This window comes from Colletes gigas, unplaced genomic scaffold, assembly GCF_013123115.1.
Source record: "Colletes gigas isolate AHSC1104 unplaced genomic scaffold, ASM1312311v1 Colletes_gigas_Sc00011, whole genome shotgun sequence".
Classification (NCBI taxonomy): Eukaryota; Metazoa; Arthropoda; class Insecta; order Hymenoptera; family Colletidae; genus Colletes; species Colletes gigas.
In genome coordinates, this window is record NW_025106640.1 from 5,907,922 (window position 1) to 5,929,808 (window position 21,887).

Below are 21,887 nucleotides of genomic sequence, written 5' to 3' on the forward strand. Positions count from 1 at the left end.
ATTCGATGTACGCTTTCGATCAACGCGCGGATCTTGATCGCAGTCGATATTTAAAGATTATATCGTGCACATGTCGTAGATGTGTCTACGCACCGGGTGCTGGAGACCAGTTTTGAAACCAATTGGAAAATTACGCGGTAACGAAAAAATATATATACAAACACACACGCGCGCGCGTGTTTTCAATAAAGAGAGAATCAATTCTGTCTCAAGCTTAGATCGTGTCATCATGTTTTTGATACTTATCCGAGATGTCATTAAGCGCGTCACGAATTTACCACTCTCGAACACGCGATTGACCCTCGGTTGTCGTTCGTCTTGTTCCGGATTGGGGCCCATTTTGCACCGAAAATAGCAAACTAGTACAAAAAAAAAAATCGTAACATTTCGAAAGAATAATTCTGCAGTGAAACTTTCGCGATTGGTTTTGAATTTATCCCAGGAATATGTCGACAACCGAGAGTCAACGACAGTCGAAAGATCGTTTTGGTAATCGTGGTAATCGAGAACGAGTAGAACATTGAAACGCGGACGAAATTGGTCTTAAGCCCTTTACATTCTCTGGTACTAGCTGTATAAAAATAAAAAAAAAAAAACACTTCGTGGATTTATAATTAAGACCGCGTCGACGATCTACGGCGAGGAATCGCGCGGGAGGGGGGAGGGAACACGTTCGTCCCGGCCACGCGGATTCCTCGTCGCGGGCCAAACGATCGACGCTTCATCGATATAATGCACACTTGTCGTCGTAGAGTCGAACTTCACGGAAAATCGTAGTCGATTCCAGCCTAATCTCAAGCGGCGCGATGATCGTGCCACCCGACAACCTTATTCTCGAATAATAATCAAATCGAACTTCGAATCAAAAAAAAAAAAAAAACAAAGATACTAGCACGAAAAAACACGGGTGAGAGAAACGAGTATTAAAATACATACGCGCATGTATGCTTTAAACATAACAAAAAGAAAAAAATGAAAAAAAAGTATATAAAACGAATAACGAGACAAAAGTAAGGCATGACGATTAAACTTTCCCGACGAGGATCGGTCTCGATCGCTGATTTTGCAACGGTTCTTCGCGATAAAAGAAAATAAAAATTGAAAAAAAAAACAGGAATCGGTTATGTAAATTAAGTTTGTAAGATTCTCCGACCGTAGCCACGTAAGAAACGATCGCTGGCAACGAAGAGTACGCGGGGTCCAGAGATCTATGGGGGAACTCCTTCTTCCTGGTTTCGTTCGTCGATCACCGAAATTTCATTCCCGAGACTCGTCGTTTCTTCGTTGCACGCGGCTCGAAACGATTCCGGTTTTGTACGCGTGACGATTTGGCGATCATTTTTGCATCGTGTCCGGAAAGTTTAATCGGCCCGGGCTTCGGTCGACGGACAGAGCGTGCGCGAATGGGCGACGAGAGAAGCGAACGACGAAATAATAAGGACAAAACCAGAACATTGAAGACTGGCAATCAAAACTAACGTAGGCAGATTATAAACGCAGATTTATTCCGACGTCTAGGACGATCGTGCGCGCCGGTTAGAACAGTATTTTCGAAACGAGGGGGAGTTTGTTTAAAAAGAAAACTATCGAGGAATAAAAAGGGAAATTAAATATCAAGGCGATCGAGGTCGGGAGTCGACGGAATTTTGTAGGATTTTAAAGGTCGAGTGGGTCCCTGGCGACGATCGTGCTAGACAGGCATAACATCGACGGCGAAACTAACGCAATTCTACGCAACTCTCCTTCGAAAGAAATAGATCGTACAGTTTTGCGAGTAAAATGCACGTCTAATGTAACGCTAGTGAGTAGATAGGTAGGTACCTGCATTTTATGAAATTTAACATGCTTGAATAGCTCCTCAATAAATCGTTATACATGTTTTGATAAACCTGTGTTTGTTTATTGACCCTGACACGAACTCGATGGACCTCGTGAACGAATATCCTCCGGGCTTAAATAACGAACGATCGTTGTCGATCCCTGCGTTTCTAACGTTTCGTAAAGAAAAAAAAAAAATAATAAAGCACGAGCGTGGGTCGATCGAGGCTCCACCGTGATTCCTCAAACCCGAATGGATTAAGGGCATTGCTTCGTCGGAAGATTGTCGATCCTTCGATCGTCGAAAATCTGTGTTATTTTTCCAGGCACGTGCAAAATACTCTGGTGATTTTCTGTTTCGTAGAGCCACGTTTCAGAGCCAGGAAAACCACGCGATCGACGATGGAACGCTAGTCTCGGGTTCGAGGGGGGTTGAGGAGCAATCGGGCAGCACGTCTCCGATTGGCAGCCGGGACATTGACGATAAATGGCAGCCGCCGCGCGGAGAAATTGCAGCCGGGGCGATTCTAATCAGCCTGTCGGACGCCATAAGTTACGCTGTTAAGGAGTCACAGATAACGCCCGAGAAAATAATCAGGCCTAATGAAACTGTTTGCAATGCTGATTAATGATAAAGGGAAGCGAGTCTTAGATTACACGTGGGCCGGCCTTTTCGTCCCTCTCCTTTCTCTCTTTGCAGCTAATGTTATTAATAAGGACACGGCAACGTGTTTCCTCTCGATTCCTATTACCGGACGATTTCACAACCGATCCTTCAGATTTATCGACGACGTCGTATCTTACGCGACTCCACCCCGATCTTTCATCGTCGTCGCCGCGAGGATCCACTGGTCACGAACTTCCGGTGAGTAAAGTAATACGTCCCAGGAATACGCTCGCGGCAATCTTTATCACGGTCTTTAGAATTCAAATTCATGGTTATTAATTGGATTAATTTATAGAGTACAAAGTTAATTTTCATATAGATTAGAGTTAATAGTAATCATATTTTCTTGCATCAGTCTGCACTTATGCATTTTCCTGTCGTCTGACGTAATTGTTATTATTATTATTATCTTATCTGCTCGTGCCTGTGCTACCTTGACGCTAAACTTTTTTGAGTTATTTTCCAGGAATGTTCTCAACCTCGGTTTTCAAACACTGCCTGACGGGATTCGAGCACCAAGGCCCTCCCCCCGGAACACACGAGAAATCGTTTAAGGGTGGACTCGTGTTCACTGCCAAGCGACAGTCCTTCGAAAATATCTTGGCTTTAGCTTCTTAAAACGTTTATTCTTAGTTACGAAAATATTTTCCGTTACTCTACGATCAACGAGTAGTGCATTATAATACTGTATCATTGTCTATGTGGAACGTATTATTCCAGACCAAGTGCCAACGATGAAAGTACGATCGGTCGTAGGGAAATGTTTTTATATTAATTTACTCGATTTTACTTTTCCGATATATGTATACTTGTAAAAAATTTTTTTAAATACTTCGTATAAATCTTGGAGAAAATCAAACACTAGATAGGAAAGTTAGATAAACGTTTTCTCTATCTACTCTGATAAAGGAGACATTAGAGTCTTGTATACTTAAGGCACATTAATAACGTACGCTATAAATGTTTGGATAATTATATTTATGAAGATATAATTTCGTTTAAATGATCATTATCTTCGGTAGAATAGCGAAGTGATTTGAAAGTACGGCGACGTATTTTATTAATTTTAAGGTGGCCTGAAATCGAGGGTCGATAATGTTAAGAAATAGTAATAAAAATCTTGTCTGTACCGAATGCTGATATTATCTGTACGCAGCTATTTTAATAGTTCCCTATTAACACAACTGATACTAATATTTTAAACATTGCACTTAAATAAGCTTTTCTATTTATTTTACGTATCAACTTGCGAGTCGTTGGATCGCCACACGATATTATACATATTTACTAAATAAGACAAAATAGAGAGCATGGGCAATAATAACATACACGTTAATTTATACGATATAGAATAGAGAAAAATGAAAAAAGTGAAATTAACTAAGATACTGTACAAATAAAGCAATAGGTGTGCGATAATATGTAAAATGTGAGTCGAGGAACATTACGATCGAACCCAAAACAATGTTCCCCTTTTTCATAAATTTATTCTCGGATTCTAAATCGCTAAGGACAGCTACATTACACTTCATTCTGTTGATTGATCGTTCCTCCGTTAGAATGTAAGATATCGTAGTGTGGCCCGAGAATAGATAGGACAATTTACAGTTAAGTGCTGGAGTAGCCATAACTGGGATATTCTTAATTTTATGTCGACGCGTTGATTCGATAATGATCTCAGAGCTACGGTTCCGGATAGTCCAACGAATCATTGTTTCTCGTTCGCGTTCGGTGCAAAGTATTCGTGAAATAATAAGAAACGAGCATAAGCAGGGATCCTGAAAATTCGTCGGTTTCCCAAAGTCTCGTCGTTTCGAAATCGCCGGGCAATTTTCCGCGAGTAATCGACGCTGCTCGCGTGCCTACGGCAACGATGACGTAAGCAATGTTTACAGGCGACTGGCGATAAGAAACGACGCGACGATCGCGAAAAACAAGGCCCTCGGAGCCTGCTTTCTTCAGTCTTCCGCCGGCTCTCTTTCGATTAGGTGCGCGGTGATTCTTAATCTCGCGCTTCCACGATCCTTGGGATATTAAACGCCGGACAGTTCACAGTGGAAAAACGATTCCGTACTTCTGGACGCGTGTTTGGACGAAAAATCGACGATCAGAGTTCCAGAAAAAGTGTCTTTCCCCAAACTACAGTATATTTTACGAGTACCAAGTGCTTCTTCGAGTCCTCTGTTTCTCGAACGTGGTGGACAGCATTTTTAAGAAACGATACTGATCGATCCGTGGCAAAAACTGTGTACCTTTGCTCGGTAAGTGGAGCTGAAGTGGAACGGTTTAACGATAAAGATGTGGAGCGTGCAGAGTCGCATTATCGCGGTGTGTTCGACGAGGTGTCGTTGAAAACGATGAGCATCGAAAGAAAGAAAAACTTGTCACTGCAGTCGGGAATGCTTCGGAGAAGTCGTCATCGGCTCGCGAATTCAAATGCACTCCGCCAAAGAGAAGTCGGAACGTGTGTGCACATTTATTATAACGCGGACGACCTCGAAGCCATCGATAAAATAGGAGCTTCAATATTAGTTAAAACGTAGGAAAAACTTGCAGAAGATTTGCTACAAGATTTGTCTAATTTCTATCAAATTTTCGGTTCCAAGATCAACACCCCAACTAGACATCATCGAATTTATATTAGACAACATATTTATTCTTGCGTATTTTACTGTTCAACTGATTGTGAGCAATTGAGTGCTAATATGTGAGAACAGCATATTGTAACCATTTGAAGCTGTAGATGCAAACATATTGCTAAAACATACCATGTAAACATTGTTTTCACAAGCTGGTGCAAAGCCTAGTCAATTCTTTTTTTCATTGCCAAACGAGAAGACAGGTAACTCGAACTGCGACAAAGATTCTAGAGGTAAAAATAAGACGAAAATCAAGAATATCAATTTGTTGATTGAGGCTTCGTTAAAAAATTAAATTAAAAAATTTCAAATCATTCTGGAAAAATTATTTCTGGTTGCAGGGGTCCATTGCAATCATTTTTGGTGAATAGACATATCCTCGAAATCTTACGCAGTTTCAAGAAAAAAATTCCTTACCGAAAATATTATGTCTGACCATGAATGAATGATTCCCCTGAAATTTCATGTGTTTCAAATCGTTCTGAAAAAATTATTGTCGTTTCCGGGGGTCAATTAGAATCATTTTTGGTGAATACACATACCCCCGAAATCCTACGTACTTTCGAGAAAAAAATTCTTTACCGAAAATATACTGTGTAGCTGGAAAAGTTTCTATAACTTTTTAACGAAGCCTCAATCAACAAATTAGTATCCTTGATTTTCGTCGTATTTTGGCCTCTAGAGGTAGCCAAACACACTGTATATTAGACCTGACTCGTAGATACAATTTTAATGTCGTCGAGATCGAAAGAGACGGACTTATGGGAATGTTTACAAACAGTCGAACCACCTCAACACACCTCGTTGCCAAGCTAGTCGTGGGAGAAGGATAGTGGAGATTTGGTTGTTCTATTTCGGGACAGTTTCGAAAATACGCTCGCAACTCGTGGCGGGTTTCAGCTGCGTTTTATCGTTTCATTGACAAAACGAGTTACCGCGCGACGAAAGCTGACGCAAGCGAGTGTTTACGATCAACACGTGCCGCGCGAGAATGAACTGCACCCGGCCTCTCTCAGTAACGTTTCGAGCGCTTCGCGATTCCGGTCGTCCTCGCGTTCTCCGCGGCTCTGGCCGCCGAACGGCGCCGAATCGCGATTTTTTGGACCAGTTTTCCAACGGTACACACAGTGAACGAAATCCACCAATCGTCCAAAGGGGTCAGCGCGTGTCCACGACGTCGAAAACGCGGTAGAAAAACGATTGGAACTCGTACGCGGTTTATCAGGCTACCTGTCGTCATTGCAGAATGTCTTCGATGCTATTCTCGCTGTATGAATCGATCCTGCGATTCGAACGTCGCGAGCGTGAGATTCAGCCATGGAAAACTTCGTTCGTAAGAAGAATTAAGTTTCTTTCCAATGTTGAAAGTACGATTATCAGTGAATCGATCGTGAGTTTTTAATCACGAGGGTCGAAGAAGAAGTGCAAAGTGTCGATTTTTAGAACGAGGAAAAAGTTCGTTTCTTTTTTTATCGCTGCACGAATCTGTGTTACAAGCGTGGCAGAAGAGCAAAGTCCCATTGCATTTTTACGATGATGCAACGCGACGTTATCTTCTTTAAATATGTAATTCTTTCGTTGCCTCCGGTGTATCCTTGATTCTCAAAGTCGCGTGTCATGCCTAGTCTGAATAATAAAGGAATAAAATATAATTTCTGATTAATATTCGAGGTCGAGAGAAATAGCAAACGTCCAACTTTGGAAAATTCATCGATCGTACACGCGACGATGAAAAACGACGTTCCCGTCCGTCGCGATAGACAGAGAAATACTTGTGATTTCTACATCGACACGGTTCCCTATTCTCGCTGCATGAATCAATTCTGTGTTCCAAATTTTGCGACAACGGGGTCGAATCGGTGACTTTTGCCATCCTCGTGAATAAAATTAGTAGCAAATTGCGGCAGAGACGAAGACTATTGTTATTTTTATAATCAAGGAACAATCGTCTCATGACCTTCCAATGAAATAACTCCTACGATCTTCTCGTTCTCGTCATGATTCTATTCAAATCTATGTGCAACAAATTACGCTGGAATATTTATAATCTGCTCGTGCACGTAGCCTCTCGATGACCAAACTCGCGCGAGGTGGATCTCGTTAGAGGATTAGCGGTCAATTATCGCGAAGGGGGACGATAATCAAAGGAATTTGCCGCTCGATGGCGAAAGAAACGGTCGATGAAATAGGAGGTGGGCCAGGTTGGAGCAGTCGCGTGCCGCCGCGAAGCTCGATTGCCGTTTTAATCGTTGTTTTGATGCGGCTCGATAAACTACGCGCGCTATCGCGGCGGGAGGCGGCGAAACGCTGACGACAATGATGTAACGGTGGAAAATAAAGCGGTGACTCGTATGGATATTGGTACCGTGTGCTGGCGCACGCGTAAACACGTGCTAGCCACCGTGCTGTCCGACCAGGAAATTTTCCTCGAATTTTCGGAGCCAGTTTTTCGAAAACTGCCGACCCAATCGCCTCCGCGCGCCGATTCCAATAATTCTCGAACGCGAGTTTGGATCTCCACGAAAAATCTCCAGGAAAATCTCTACGAACGTTCGATAGAACCGTTTTCCGGTCGGTTGCGAATTCGTTTTAGCTCCAGTGAGATTTTCCAGCCGTTTCCAAGGCTTTCCTATTATTCGAGCCCCGCGTATCAACGAGGGAAAAGGAGATCCGCTCCGTTTCGCGCGGCACGTCAGATTCTATTTTCAACTCGACGACCTCTTGACACTCATTAGCGTTTTCAAGTTCCCGCGTCGGGAGGTCGAAACCGGGGCCTTATCACGCGCGCGGTGGACGCTAACGATCGTTTCTTGCTCTCCGTGCGCGCCGATGACGTACGAAGTAACGCCGGTAAAGAGGAAACGAAAAAAGAAATAAAGGGGCTGAAACTGCACAGGCCACGATCAACGATTCGGAACGATTTCCAGCGGAATTCCTCGAGGATCGTCGCTCGCGGAGGAGAAATCATCGCGCGGGTGAACGAACTCCGACGCCATCGATCGAAGACTTCGGGACGTGATCCCCGGGATGTTGGACGACGAAACTTTATATTTCCACGCGATGCTGAGGGACGGTAATCCATATTATCGGGGCATTACTGTCAACTCGTCCGTTCCTCTCAGCTGCTAGGGCTTCTTCGGTTTCCTACGGTTATCTCCATCCCTTGTACACTTTCCGTCCCAGTTATCGAGTCGTTCATCCGTACACGCGATCGGAAAAATCGGTAACCAGCAACACCCCGGAGGAATACTTAGAAAACTCTGTCAGTGTCAAATCGTAGCGGAATATTTCTGAATTCTCAAAACTGTCGATTCCGTGCTCCATGTATCGCGAGGAAGTTTCAGGAGATACGAAATAATTAGAATAGATCCGTTTCCATAACACCGATCTTCGAGTGAAAATTCTTTCGAATGTGGGATTTCTTTTCTCTGAGCGAGATCGAATGATTTTGATCTCTTTTCGGTGGTTTTCGCGCGATCGGAGGTGACTGAACTCTCGGTGGACCGAGTGGCTTAAGTACCGCGATAATAAACGGCAACTTTCTCGGAGCAGGTTTCGGCGCGACGATGACGAACGGAAGAGTCGATCGCGCGGCGAAAATTCAGAAAGCCAGCGTCGGGGTGTTGCCAGCGCGCGGACGTGGTGCACGTGTTTGAGGACGCGATCGAGGACTTCCGGTAATCATGGGGAACGCATCGTCCTGCTGTCCGCATCGCAAGAAGGTAAGCCGCCTCTTACAATCGTAGAATCAAAGTACCAACGGGGCCAAATAGCGAATAAGAATTTTTTAATTCCTTGAAAATCAAAATAATTGCTACTCGAACCAGAGAATCATTCGTATCGATCAGAGCAATAGTGTGGATCACAATTTCTCTTCTGGAGATTAACCCCTTGACGTACGATTTAATAATTTCTCAAATATATATTATTTAATTTTATTTAAATTTGTTCGTAAAAAAATGTGTCGATTTTAATATGTAAGACTTAATGAGTGAGTAGCCTCATGATTATGAAACTTGACATCAAGAAATTGTATGGCAAGGGGTTAATGAGACCATGCACAGAAATTAACAAGTTAGCATTCATTGAATATTCTACAATTATTGACCCAGATTTGCCAAATCTTGGAACTTGGCAACTTCCACTCTACGAATCGTTGTATTCGGTTGTTTGTACGCTGTTTGGAATTCCACGTATTTACGAATACCGCGAGTCGTTCTATGCAATGACGCGAGAAGCTATTAAAAAACGAGTGGTGTAAAAATTATGTCAATGATACGCGTTGATAAGAAAGCGAGAGATCCAGGCTCGTGGTGAGAGATCACCCTGCGAGATGGCAGCACGCTTCGATTATCATTGTCCCGCGCTATTGTGTCACGTGATGGAGGTAATAGATCAATGACCTCAAATATAAACATTCCTTCGTTCGATAAAAATCAATACATCTATAACAATATTTCTATTAGAATTAGACTAGCTTATTTTCTATTAATTCTGACGACTGACAATACGATCCAATACTCTGGTTAAAGTTACTTCTTATATAGATTATTTTTTTGGTCGTTGGCAGAAGAGTATAGACATAATTATTAAATTGTTTTTGACGACTAGTGCCCACCGTGCGCCGCGACTCGATCGATTAATAATTTTAGAGAGGGTTAAGAAGATAAGACGCGGTAAGAAAGAACGGTTTATCGCGCGTTGATCGCGATCGATCGGTTCGCGCGAGCAACGAGCGCGTTATTTACAGCCACGTGTGCACCCGTAGTTTTTTGCCCGTACCTTGTACGGTCACGGCGATTTGTACGTATCCTTTCCTCGTTTTTAATAACAGACCGGCCGGGAGGAATCTGCCGGCGTAGAAACCTGTTACCGATCGATTGCGCAAGCGCTATCGGCATCGTTAGATCTAACGAAGCGCGATTGCGAAAAAAAAAAGAAAAAATATCCAAGCGGCGGGCACGCCGGGCTGCAAAGCAACGATATCCATGGGAAAATGGACGTAGCAGGGGGTGGACGAGGAACAAACGAGCGGCTACCCCGACCCGATGGATATCGTACGGATTCGCAATTGTGCAATTGTGCCACCGCGGAACGGGCACGCGGCCTTCGAGTCGAGAATAACTCGGCTCCGGAGTTATTTTCTGTAACCAATCCCGGCGTTGATATACGAGTGAAAAAAAGATTACGATCTTAGTGGATGCCTTCTGCTAGAACCGTCGCTATCCGTAAGTTTCGGTCGGTGGTCTGCAAGGAACATCGCAGCCGACAGCATCGACGTCCACCGTCCAACGCGCGAGCCAATAAAGATCGTACCTGAGCGGGAGAGATCCGTCTTATACGCGCGATACGAAATATCGACAAATTGTCTTTCTTAAAATCCCCAAATTTCCATCCAAATAATACGTAGAACTGGAATATTATTCATCGATACAAGACAAAAACGAATGTGATATTGGTTAGACAATGGTCCCCTTTCGCTTGGTCTGGAAATTAATATTTATCGCGTTCGACGAAACAGCCTTGACATTATGCAAGTCGCGTGATAAGCCACCCCATTATCGCAGAAATCCAAGAAAAACGCGAGCTCGTAACACGAACGTGCGAATTGCGAAATTTTCTCCGATCCCCCCCGCGTTTCGATCGAAATGTTTTTTTTTCTTTCGCGTCTAATATCTTCCACCTTTGTTATTCGAATGTCGCGGCGAGCTTCGGGCCTGTTTCTAGAATTTTTCTGAAAAAAATGCGACCAAGGCTGACGTATCGGGCAATCTCTCGAAGATAGAATTCGCTTCGCAATTACGCCGCGGATTCCTGGCGCAAACGACCGTCCCTACCGGCGTACCTAATAATCGCTAGGCTTTTACGAGCGAGACGCGCACTTTCATAGTTCACGCGACGGAAACCGAGAAAAAGATCGTTTTATCGTGCATGATATATCAATGTTTCCGCGCTTATCCCCGCAATTAACCCGACCTGTTGTTTCGTCGATTCCTCTGGCGTCCCGGACTGAGAACTTTACGCGCTTAATAAATTTAGCGTCGCCTATCCGATAAAAGGACGTCTTTACGACCGCCGGAGTATCGTAAATCGCGAATCTCCACCTAGTTGCCTGGACTTTCCATGATAATTACGTCCTTGGCTTCGTTTTTCGACGTTTCTCGTTACCAACTAACTCAAATCCTACGACTATGATTATTTTTTAAAAAATCCTCTTTGTGTTAAAGGAAATATTGATTTTGTAACAGTCTTTCGAGATTTTCCCTTCAAAGTTCCACCATTTTGTAATAAATAACACTGTCTCATACTTTAAGAAAATTGCACAATTTTCTAACAAATTTTTTGGAGGTCTCTCACGCTGGCTCCTATCATGGCTCTAATAATTAATATTTTTATACGAAATTTTGACAGAAAGTAGTCCAAGAAACATACTTTCGAATATATTAAACATTTATCAGAAAAGTTTCATAGCTACACTCGAAAAAATTCTCGAAAATTGCGTTTATTCTCACAGTGATTTCACAGTGGTTTCCCCCCTTAATTCGGTTCTTGACGGATAAAACTCGGTAGATACGCGATCTGAGAAAGGAATTCGATTCGAAGAAGGTTGCAAACCAGGCCGGAATAATGGAAATCTCCGCGGCGATGATAATCGAGCGGTTCGTTAGTTCGGTAACGCGAGAACAGATGAAAAAGGCCGCCCGGGTATGAGAAACAGTGGCGCGTTGTAGTAACCCAATTAGGGATGGCGGCAATTATGGCGTATCAGGTGTTACAGAAACGTCACGTTGCAACGTAACCGTTCCGGTCCCGGCCTTATCTGCCGTCAGAAGTTTGCTTTCTCGGTTCCTTTGTTGACCTCCGGTCGCTGAACCCTGATCGACTTTCGTTTCGCAACGTCGATAATTTCTCGTCTTAATCGAAGGGTGGCCGAAAAAGGAAGCGGCGCCGTTCCTGGGCTAAACTTGGATCGGGAACCGCGGACAAACGAAAGCTGCTTTTTCAAGAAATCGAAACGACGCGAATGGAATTTTAATTACACGATCGAACAAGCACTCGAGCTATTAATACATTACCCGGATTCCGTTAACGTCCATCGGTCGTGCAAAATTGATTTCGATGATGGACATTGGTAATAGGGTGATTAGCATCTTAAGATCGTTACGATCTTCGACGTACACATAGATTGTAATGTTTTGTAAGTGTCAACGCTTAGTACTGACGCAAATACTTTTTCTACCCGTTCAACGTTAAGTAACGATAACTCGTCGTCTCGTGAATCTCGTAAAAATTATCTGCTCGTCCGGAAAATAGATTTCAGTGGATTTTCCTAGAATAGTATTTCGCGACTGAGAATGAAAAACGGTACGCGGTTTTTCTTTGCTCGAAGGAACGAAACGATCGACGACAATGTAACGTGTGGGTAACGAACGTGACGAGCAGCAAGGTCGACGATGGCAGAAACAATCCTCGAACGCGATTGTTTTCTCACGACGTCGTAAAAACGGATAATCTATATTATTCACCTTCGCCTCCTGACACGCGGTATTTGCGTTTACTCTTGCTTAACGGCTCGCATTAGCGCGTGGAAACGAGAATCCTCTAACCGTGACACCGGTGTACAGGCGTCGCGGGAATTACGAGCTCGTAAAAGGATATCTCTGGCGCCGGTTTCGTCGTGTCGCGCTTCAAACGTCCGATTCGACGACTATAATCGCGTAACTTCCGGGTGCGGTCGTCGTTGGAATAATAGATAATAAACAAAACAGACGCGTAGTAATTTGTCCGCGACTCGAATATTAATCCGTTCGCCTTCGTATCTCGAGACTTCGGAGAAGCGGAAAAATCGAGCATCGATTTGCCAAAGTTAGAAAATTCTCAGTTCCGTCCGCGTGAAAGGAAAACATTTTATCGGGATAGATTTCTCTCGGTGAGTATTTTAAAGCGAGACATCAGGTGCGAAGGACGAGCTTGATCGAGTTAACCGCGATAATTAAGTAGCTTCGCCAGAGGCGATGGGTTCGTGGAACGGTACGTTTCTTTTATTCGTTTTTTTAATCCGCAAAGGTCTTCGCTGTCGGTGACCAGCAGGATTCAGGGTTGGCTAATCAAAGGACTGTTTCGATAAGTGGGACGCCTCGAAGTGACCCGCGGATCTGCTACGCAGGATGTAATTATCATATATTGCGAGATTCGAGAAAAAATCCCCGGCGAGATAGCGGCTGTTAATTCCTCCGACTCGTTGTCAAAATTGACAACTCCATTAATCAAACGCGCCACTACGCCGATAAATAGCTTTCTGATAACGCGCTCGTTGCATTTATTACGCCGTAATTGCCGCTTGATTTTAGGAAGATATTCCCGTACGATCGAATTTTAGAATTGAATCGGACATTCTCCAGATCCTTGTTAATTTATTTCTATTATGGAAGTTCACCAAAGCGATCCAACATTCTCCAGTTCTTTCACCCGCGTTCAGCGAATTCTTGACCGATTGCTATAATTAACGTTCAAAGTACGAGTAACAGTTAACTCTAATATATCACTCGAACATCTTCATTACGCGCGTTTAACGGTGTATAATCTCCTAGCGAACCTACTCTATGCAATCACGATCCTTTTTTTTTTTTACTCCCTCTCCGTTCTTTCGCCTCTTCAATGCCAGAGTGAAAGAAGCCCAAGAAAGGACACAGAACAGGTTCGGAGGCAGATGTAAATGGAAACTGCCAGCCGCTTCTAAACAATTTTTCCCCACGTAAAGACGATCATTAATCGACCGGGTGAACATTCGACGATCGATACAAACGACTGGACGAACCGATAAGCGAGTATGTAGATTGCGAACTGGCCGGTTACCCAATAATCGACGACGAAATTACGTGGCGCGCGTTATCGCGGGTTACTATTATTATTTCTCCAGGAACGCGTGTTACGAAAGCTTATCGTTCCTGGAGATTTATTTTTAGCCTATCTTTTCCCCGATCGACGCGACCAGTTGCATAAACGCAAAGATGACGATCGACGATTGGAAAAAATTTTTCAATTTCTCGGTGAATTTAAATATTCGATCGAAGTTTATAAAATCCTTGTTAATTTCCCGAAGGAACTCGATCAGCGAATTTTCGTTTCGATCAGAAACGCTGAGCGAGTCGCGTCGCGTCGATCACGATCGAGATAGCCGTGGTGATTTACAACGCGCGTTTCGGTGGGTTACGCACACGCTCGCGCGCACGGAATCGCGTCGCGAGGTAGCGTCGGTGTCGCGATCTCGGGTTTCGATTGCGATCGAGACGCCTGGATCGTGATTAACGAGACCACGTGCGCCTGTATCGCGATAACTTTGTCGACCGTGATCTCGGGAGTCAATACAATGTTTTACGAGGGTACCGGACGGCTGCCAGTACATTTCCCAAATGGACGTCAGGCGGGTAAGTAAGCCGTGGCTCGATGTTAATTAGCAGCGACCAGCTCGTTGTCGTTGTTAATTTATCTTGTATCTTCGCGGAAACGTTCTGCACGCGAGCGTACCGCGATCGGATAAATGTAACGCGACTCGTGTATCGACGGCTTTTTTTTCTCGTTCCACTGTTTCGCGATTTATTAACGGACGAGACAGTTGAAGAGATTCGCGGATTTGTTAATTAATTTACCAATTTAAACCCTGGGCCTTCTAAATTAATATTATTACCCGTGGGAAAAATTTTAACGAGAGATTCTCGACACCAAAATAAGACGAAAATGAAGAATACCAATTTGTTCATTGAGGCTTTGTTAAGAAGTTATTAACGTTTAAAGTTCCGCCCTTACTGAATTTTTTTCTCGAAAATGCGCAGGATTTCAGGGGTATGTGTATTGACCAAAAATGATTGTAATTGACCCCCGCAACTAAAAATAATTTTTCCAGAACGATTCAAAATTGTTTTTTTTCGCGATAAATTGATATATAATATGTAACATAATATAATTTTTAACTCCCAAGACTTTCGAAACTCGTAATTTAAGGTATAAACCAGAATTTCAGTCGATTAAACGTGACTTTCTTGCGCAGTTAACGGATCGGTATTAAAGCATCGTTGAACAGAAGCGCGAGTGGAAGACTAATTAACAGCGGAGTCGCCATAAACATGGAACGGACGTTCGAGCGCGAGAGCACCTCTCCCGACTTCCATTTACATATATATTACGGCCGCCGTTTATGCTATTTTATTACACCCGCAAGCATTGCCCTTCGATGCTTCGTCGCCTTCGTATCGCGAACGTTCGACCGCGAGCGCCGATACATTTCAGTCCCGATTTAACCGGCAATCTGGGAGAAGCATCGACGTCTGTAGCTAATTTATAGTCGCTGGAACATGTTCCTCGATCGACATTTTCTCGGTAGGCCGGCAACACATCAGCGCGAGAGGCGGTTTAGGTCAAGGTATTCGTCGAGCCACATTGTTCTTCACCGCGGCGAAAGTACGCATACGATTAACGTTTATTTATCCCCGGTGCTCTCTCGCTTCTTACACTGACAATCCTTTCTCGGTAAAACCCTCGTCAAACGTCTTTTCGTACCCAACATTTTTGTTTAAACCCATCCATGGATGCCTCGCTTTATTCAAACGAATCAAATTCCACTCAGACCAATCAATATACAGTCTGTTTCACGTAAGATAAGTCCTATAAGGAATGTAGTGCAAGGTTCACGGAAGAAAAGCTCGCTCTTAGTGGGACTATTTTTTCCCAAAAGTCTCTGCTCGCGAAGGAATCGAATCTACAGGGATCCGAGCTCCCGCGTCGCGTGAGGCCCCGAAAGGTCCCGATAAAACGCATTAAAACGGACAGATCATTTTCGAGGTCGATGCACGTTTAGCGTGCACGGCGGAATGCACCCGGGAATGCATCGCATCAAACGCACCGGAGAATTTAAAGTTGAACGACTTCCTTAGTGTTCGAATTGCTGGTGGAATCGCCGGGTATAGCATCGCCGTGGAAAGCAACTCGGTAACAATGACTATCTTAATGTTTGCGTTCCGTGATCGTAACCGCCGGAGGCTTGCCGCTCGCTGGCTTTACGATTATGTACTAGGAACGGTCGCTTTACTTCTACGCAAAGCTGTAAATGCTGCGTGATAAAGTTGCAACCGGCGAGGCCATTATCGAGCCCCCCCGTGCGTTTAAATAGCAATCGAACGAGAGATACAACGTGGGAGTGAATTTTGGAGAGGCGGTTCTTATGAATTTTAGAAACGGTGAACGATCCGTGCAGAAAAAGAACACGCTGACTTTAATCCTAACGGAATCTGACTGTGGATCGCATACCAAGATTGAGTTACCGTTGGAACTGTTTAGCAAATGTATACGTTGACGACATCTTATCTGCTGTTAAACTATAAAATACACTTGTTGTTAGGATTAAAAATACGCGAATAAAATGTTATTACTGCGTAAATTCACAGAGATCATCTTGGATTCTACGCGCTATAATCGAAGACACGGTAACCAGATTTACCGATTATTAAACCTCTGCCTGGAATTTAATCGTTTAAAAATCGACGCATCCATCAAACGGGGCAACTCCGACGCGACAGAGAAACTTCAGAACCGGTTGGGGAACCGAAGGAAATGACACTGAAAATTACGTTTGGACCAAGAGGCGCAACAAATCACGAAGGATGATTGAATCGATTACGCGTCTATAGGTATACAGGGGGAGGCGATAGCGGCGTAACAAGGCAAGGAGAACAACGATATAAATCGTCGTACGTCAGGCACGGTGCGCGGGAACGCGTTCACAAATCAAATTGAGAGATCTAATTTGTTAGGAAATAAGTGCACGGATACGCGGCATGGGAACGCACAGGGGGGAATAAAGTTCTTACGCGGTTTAGCCTCCGTTATCGCATCCAGTGAACCTGAGAACCCGACGATCTCTCCGCGAGGACGGTTAATCCTCAACTTAAGTGCATACCTTTCGCTGTCCGTTAAGTAACAGCAGTTAAAGTTGCATTAAACCGAGACAAAGCGACGCGTAGCTTCGGGTAAATATGGAATTCAAGGATCGCGAAGCGTATAATTGCCTCGCGGATGACTTTGTTGCGAATCGGGCATAGGATATTACCGTGTACGTGGACCACACGCGACGCATAGCCATCTGGGAAAATATCCGATGAGAGAATTATTTCGCCCGGGGGGGCCACGGATACGCGTAACGTCTTTTAACTCTGTCATTACGCCCGCGGAGGGAATTGTTTACACATCCAACACCGCGATCGAACGTGAAATTACGCGGCCGATCTATTCGTAACCGGTGATTTCAAAGAAATATGCATAATATTCTCCTTAAAATGTGAATGTTTTATTCCGATCGTAATGTATCTATTAACGTGTGGCAACTTCCCTCGATCGATCGCGATCGAAGTTTTCAGCGGGAACATTTTACGTTTCGTAGTTTTGTAAACGACACGTCGGTTTATTAACATGTTACGAGCAATAAATTGATATATTGATGTGACAAAACATTGACAAATGTCATCGGTAAGCAACGCTATGCGACTATCGTTCTAGTCGTGAGAGAACTGTTATACGGGGTGCGGCTGCTAACAGCGTCGCTTACAAAGTGTCGAGGGAATACATATTGCATATGACATTTCCAAGGTCACGCGTTGGACATCTGACCGTCGATGTTCGACCATTTTATATTTATGAAACCTCCCGGTTAAAGTTACAACCGAGAAATTGGATCGTAATGGTAGTCGCCTGGTGACGAATATCGAGCCATTATGCTAACTTACGCAAATAAGATACAGAGATCTACATTTGTATGCCCATCATGAATAATGCAAAGTAAATCGCGATAAAATTCTGATCTGCTTAATCCCTAACTGCTGCGCCTAAAGAAATCTATACTTTAAGGTGTCTTTCCGCTTCAGGGGTTCAAGAAATGCATCATCTTTGAGAATTTTTGCTTAAAAAAGTACAGAACCGTTCCTCCCTCACATTCTCATACTCAAGGTTTCAGAATTTGTATAGCTAGAAAACGAATGTATAGTGTAGTTAGTAATCAAAGAATATAAATTCTCTATTCAGCTTAATATTATTATTAATAAATATTAAGCAGTCAGCAAGAGCTGTTTTATCTTAACACTTGATCCATTATGGCAGCATCAAGTTTGGTTATAAAGTTGATTTGTAGCTAACAATGTAGCAACCCAATTTCAACAGATACAATATTGCAATATTTACCTTAGGATTCAAATAACATAGAAAATTAATAGAATTTCAATGCTGCCATACCATTTGGAACCTTTTAGTTAATCAGCCATTACATAGTTTCACTTTACCAGCAACTAACAGTTTTACTGTTGTTGCCATAGAGGTTAGGCCCATGCTCTGACATAACCACAAAAATTGATCTGAATACCATATTAGAGCACTCTGCACTTCACACTCTGTACAGAACTCATGATAATTACAGTGAATCGATTCCAATTACCTTATGGAGAGTTGTAGCTCGTTGGCAGGGATGCGTTGGCAGCGGTCAAGCGTTTCTTGAAAAATAGTCACTGCCCGCCATTAAACACGCGGTAGCTCTGCAAATGCACTGAACGACCGCAGGGTGCCGCGTTTACCGTTTCCGATCCTGGTGCGATCGGTCGCATTGAATTTCTGCGCGGCTTCTACGAGAGCTGGAAAAAAATGCTGTATGAAGCATCGGCATTTCCTGTACACTCCTTGGAGTATGCTAATGTCGGGGTTCCAAATACACGCTTCCCGCGTCCACACACGACCGTACACCCGTGTTAAGTACGCGATCGCGTAGGCGTGCTCGATGTAACAGAATACAACGTCGATCACCGTCTAACGAAAATAAAGCCATTCGCGTGCCGGTTGCGAACGTAAAATCTAGCGGCGTCTCTTGTGGATATTAATGATCCGTTTCTCAGAAAGGTTCGCTAACGACCGAATTGGCCGTGTAATTGTGATTCGACGTGAATCAATGCTACAGAAATACGATAATGTTGAACTCGATATAGCACGCTTAGACGGTCAAATTATTCACGTTCTACCTATGGCGCCATTACTACTACGATTTGGCGGGAAACGATGAAGAGAGGGGTTAACCAGACAATCGATTTCGCAAAGCTGGGTAGGAAAGTCGATGTATCTAACATAATTTCGCACTTTACCTGGATAGATCCTGCAAATTCCGCGTAGAAACGTATTGCCATGGTTATCGTTCGTTTCGTAATTCACTCGTGGCACGTTCGTTCGAAAGTTTCGTAACGAGATGGCGCCATCGTAGCCTGCGCCAACGTTCCTGCAACGCATACGCGAATTCTCTCGCTCCTCGTCGTTCAAATCAACGTCGTAAGGTTATCGTACGTGCGTCGTATCGCTGTAATTCGAATCTGACTAGAGATCTAATTCGGATGGATGGCTCCTTCTCGTCTACGTGGACGTCGAAAGATCTTTGTCCATCGCGTGGATCCTGTCGCGACACGTTCGTGGCTTTTTGTACATCGTCGGACGCCATGCCAGATTTCGCGAACGTTCGTGCGACATTTTCCCGCGACATTAACAGCGACTCCATTGGCCACAAGATTACAAGAAAGTAAGAGTACAACCGTGGGCGCGTGTATTTGAAAACGCTCGAGACGCTTGAAGAGATCGAAGAGTCCGGGAACGGACAGTACGACAACTTGTGACGCAGCTACGGCACGTTCGTCGACAGTCTCTCGTGCCTCGAGTGTCTGTCGTCAGTTATCGTAGTACATTTTCCCGGATGGTGTGCGGTAACAATGGTTTTTCTATCTCCCGAAAAGGACGTCGATAATAGTGAAACGCACAGCAAACTTGCTAAACCTTTTTATCCGGCGTCGGAAGACTACGTTAACAATTGCTCGTGCCCCGGGACGGTATGCATTCCTTGCCCACGTTTGTACGCTTCTTTCGAAGAGCTTCCAAAATATTCGATATCGCGACGATTATCGCACGCGGGTGAATTACGGTGAACGTCTCGATTCGACCAGTGACCTTTTAATCATGGTGAAAGACTCGATCTCGTAATCTGTAACGATCGTGCGCGCGCATTTCTTCTTGAGGATTTTTGGCGGGACGAGTCTGCCGGAACCGTAACGCGTGAAGTACGGTCATTCTCCCGAAGTATGGTCAGTTGAGAATCCGATATCGTCGCTACGTATGCACGCGATGACCTTGCCGCGATGGGAGCGTCCGTAAAAAGAAACGTTTATCGCGAAAGATTGTGTACGAACAGTGCCGCGTCCACCGTGAATTTCGCGATGAGTTAACGACGAGGGAAGCAAAGTGAGGTTAAGTGGGAAATGTGGACGACGGCGCCGCCGCGAGGTGTCAAGCATCTTCGTCGAAACGCGGGGCACGCAACTTCCTCGGATTACGGGAATCGTCTGGTATGTTAGCTTTATCGAATTATTTATTGACGCATGATTCAAGTTGATTTATTGCCACGTATGCCGTTGGTATTCAAATCCCGTGAAAGGAGAATTGATTCTCCGCGATACACGCGGAATGTATCGTTTTCGATAGTACGTGCGACAGATCATGAGAGTAATCTGCCTTTGTCGATCGCAAGGCTTGGCTAACAATTAGCTTTCATGACGCCATTAACGCGCAATGTCTTCGTCTATCAGCTTGCCTGTGGTTTTTGACGAATGGCGGTGATTAATATCGAGAAAAGCCGAAGACAGTCGGAGACAATCGAACACGTCGGTTATTGCAGAAAAACGATTAATTCTGCAGACATATTTACACCTCGCTTAGTTGAAATTGCTGAAAACGTCACGGAGTAGTTAGCTCGCGGTAACAAGCCAGTAAAAGTGGAATTCAAGCATACTAGAAAATAACATTTGCCTGCCATGTTTCGATTTCTCCATTGGCTAGGTATTCCGTTGATCCTCGTTGCTAATTTTTACCGCTGGGCAATTACGTTATCGCGAATGGATTGGACGTTGGCATCGCGCGGATACCTTTTGCAACGAACGAGCGTTTTTCCTCTACGAAGCAGGAAAACGCTTCCTTCGCGGTTCAAAACGAATTCAAACCGGTTTCATTCCATATAAGCTTAAATCCAGTTTCCTTTCACCTTTGCACGAGAACTGTCGGTGTCATTCGCGTCGCAAGTCGTATCGTGTCGCGGCTTATCGGGGCGTTTCGCATTTGTGACCAGGGTATAATGCCCACGAGAGGTCTCCCGTTGTATTTCAGCCGCGTAATCGAACTTTCGTGTGGTCTTTATCGAGATCGAGATTCCATTAACGAAACGATCCCGACGACAGCTTGGGAGCGTCGATTCTCTGGCGCGATCGATAAAACCAATACGTAACGACAAAAGATTTCGTTTCTATAATTGAAATTTTTATTTAGATAAGAAATTCGTCCACCTCGGTATATCGTGGGGTATACTAATATTTATCTCGTATACGTTTCCAGACCGTAATCTCGACAGTTTATTTGTATGCATCGGCACAATGCTTTAAGATCGTCCCGGAGATAACGTCGAGGCTCGAACATATCGAGTTACGTTCACGCTTCGACTCTAGATCTCAATGTCCGACGTTTCTTCGCTGGTCGTGGACACCCGTAATTCGATGTTATTTCTTGTTGTTTTTGTTAATACGCTTTTTCTTTTTATGAGACGATCGTCTCGTCAACGCGTTCTCGATAAGTGGCTGAGTAGTTGCATTAAAAGTAATTGCATCGAGTCTGCTTTCTGGTTGCTAAAGTTCTTGAAATTATCAATA

At 44.0% G+C, this 21,887-nt stretch overlaps 2 protein-coding genes across 3 annotated transcripts in view; both read left to right on the forward strand.

Annotated features, from left to right (window-relative positions):
- The window catches only part of LOC122398494 (serine/threonine-protein kinase NLK), a 194,147-nt gene extending 190,941 nt beyond the window's left edge, over positions 1 to 3,206 (forward strand). Inside the window, exons 10-11 of the mRNA XM_043398399.1 lie at positions 2,183 to 2,683; positions 2,952 to 3,206. Coding sequence (XP_043254334.1) covers positions 2,183 to 2,447 — 265 coding nt within the window. The 3' untranslated portion in view covers positions 2,448 to 2,683; positions 2,952 to 3,206. The remainder of the gene's footprint in view (positions 1 to 2,182; positions 2,684 to 2,951) is intronic.
- A 3,086-nt stretch (positions 3,207 to 6,292) lies between these two features.
- Positions 6,293 to 21,887, forward strand: part of LOC122398633 (NAD(+) hydrolase sarm1) — a 109,909-nt gene continuing 94,314 nt past the window's right edge. The window contains exons 1-2 of one of the 2 annotated variants that reach the window (XM_043398719.1): positions 6,293 to 6,457; positions 8,677 to 8,846. In XM_043398719.1, the coding sequence (XP_043254654.1) occupies positions 8,808 to 8,846 (39 nt within the window). In that variant the 5' untranslated portion in view covers positions 6,293 to 6,457; positions 8,677 to 8,807. Of the gene's footprint in view, positions 6,458 to 6,813; positions 8,847 to 21,887 lie in introns of those variants that run through there. The other variant, XM_043398720.1, reaches the window with a different exon arrangement.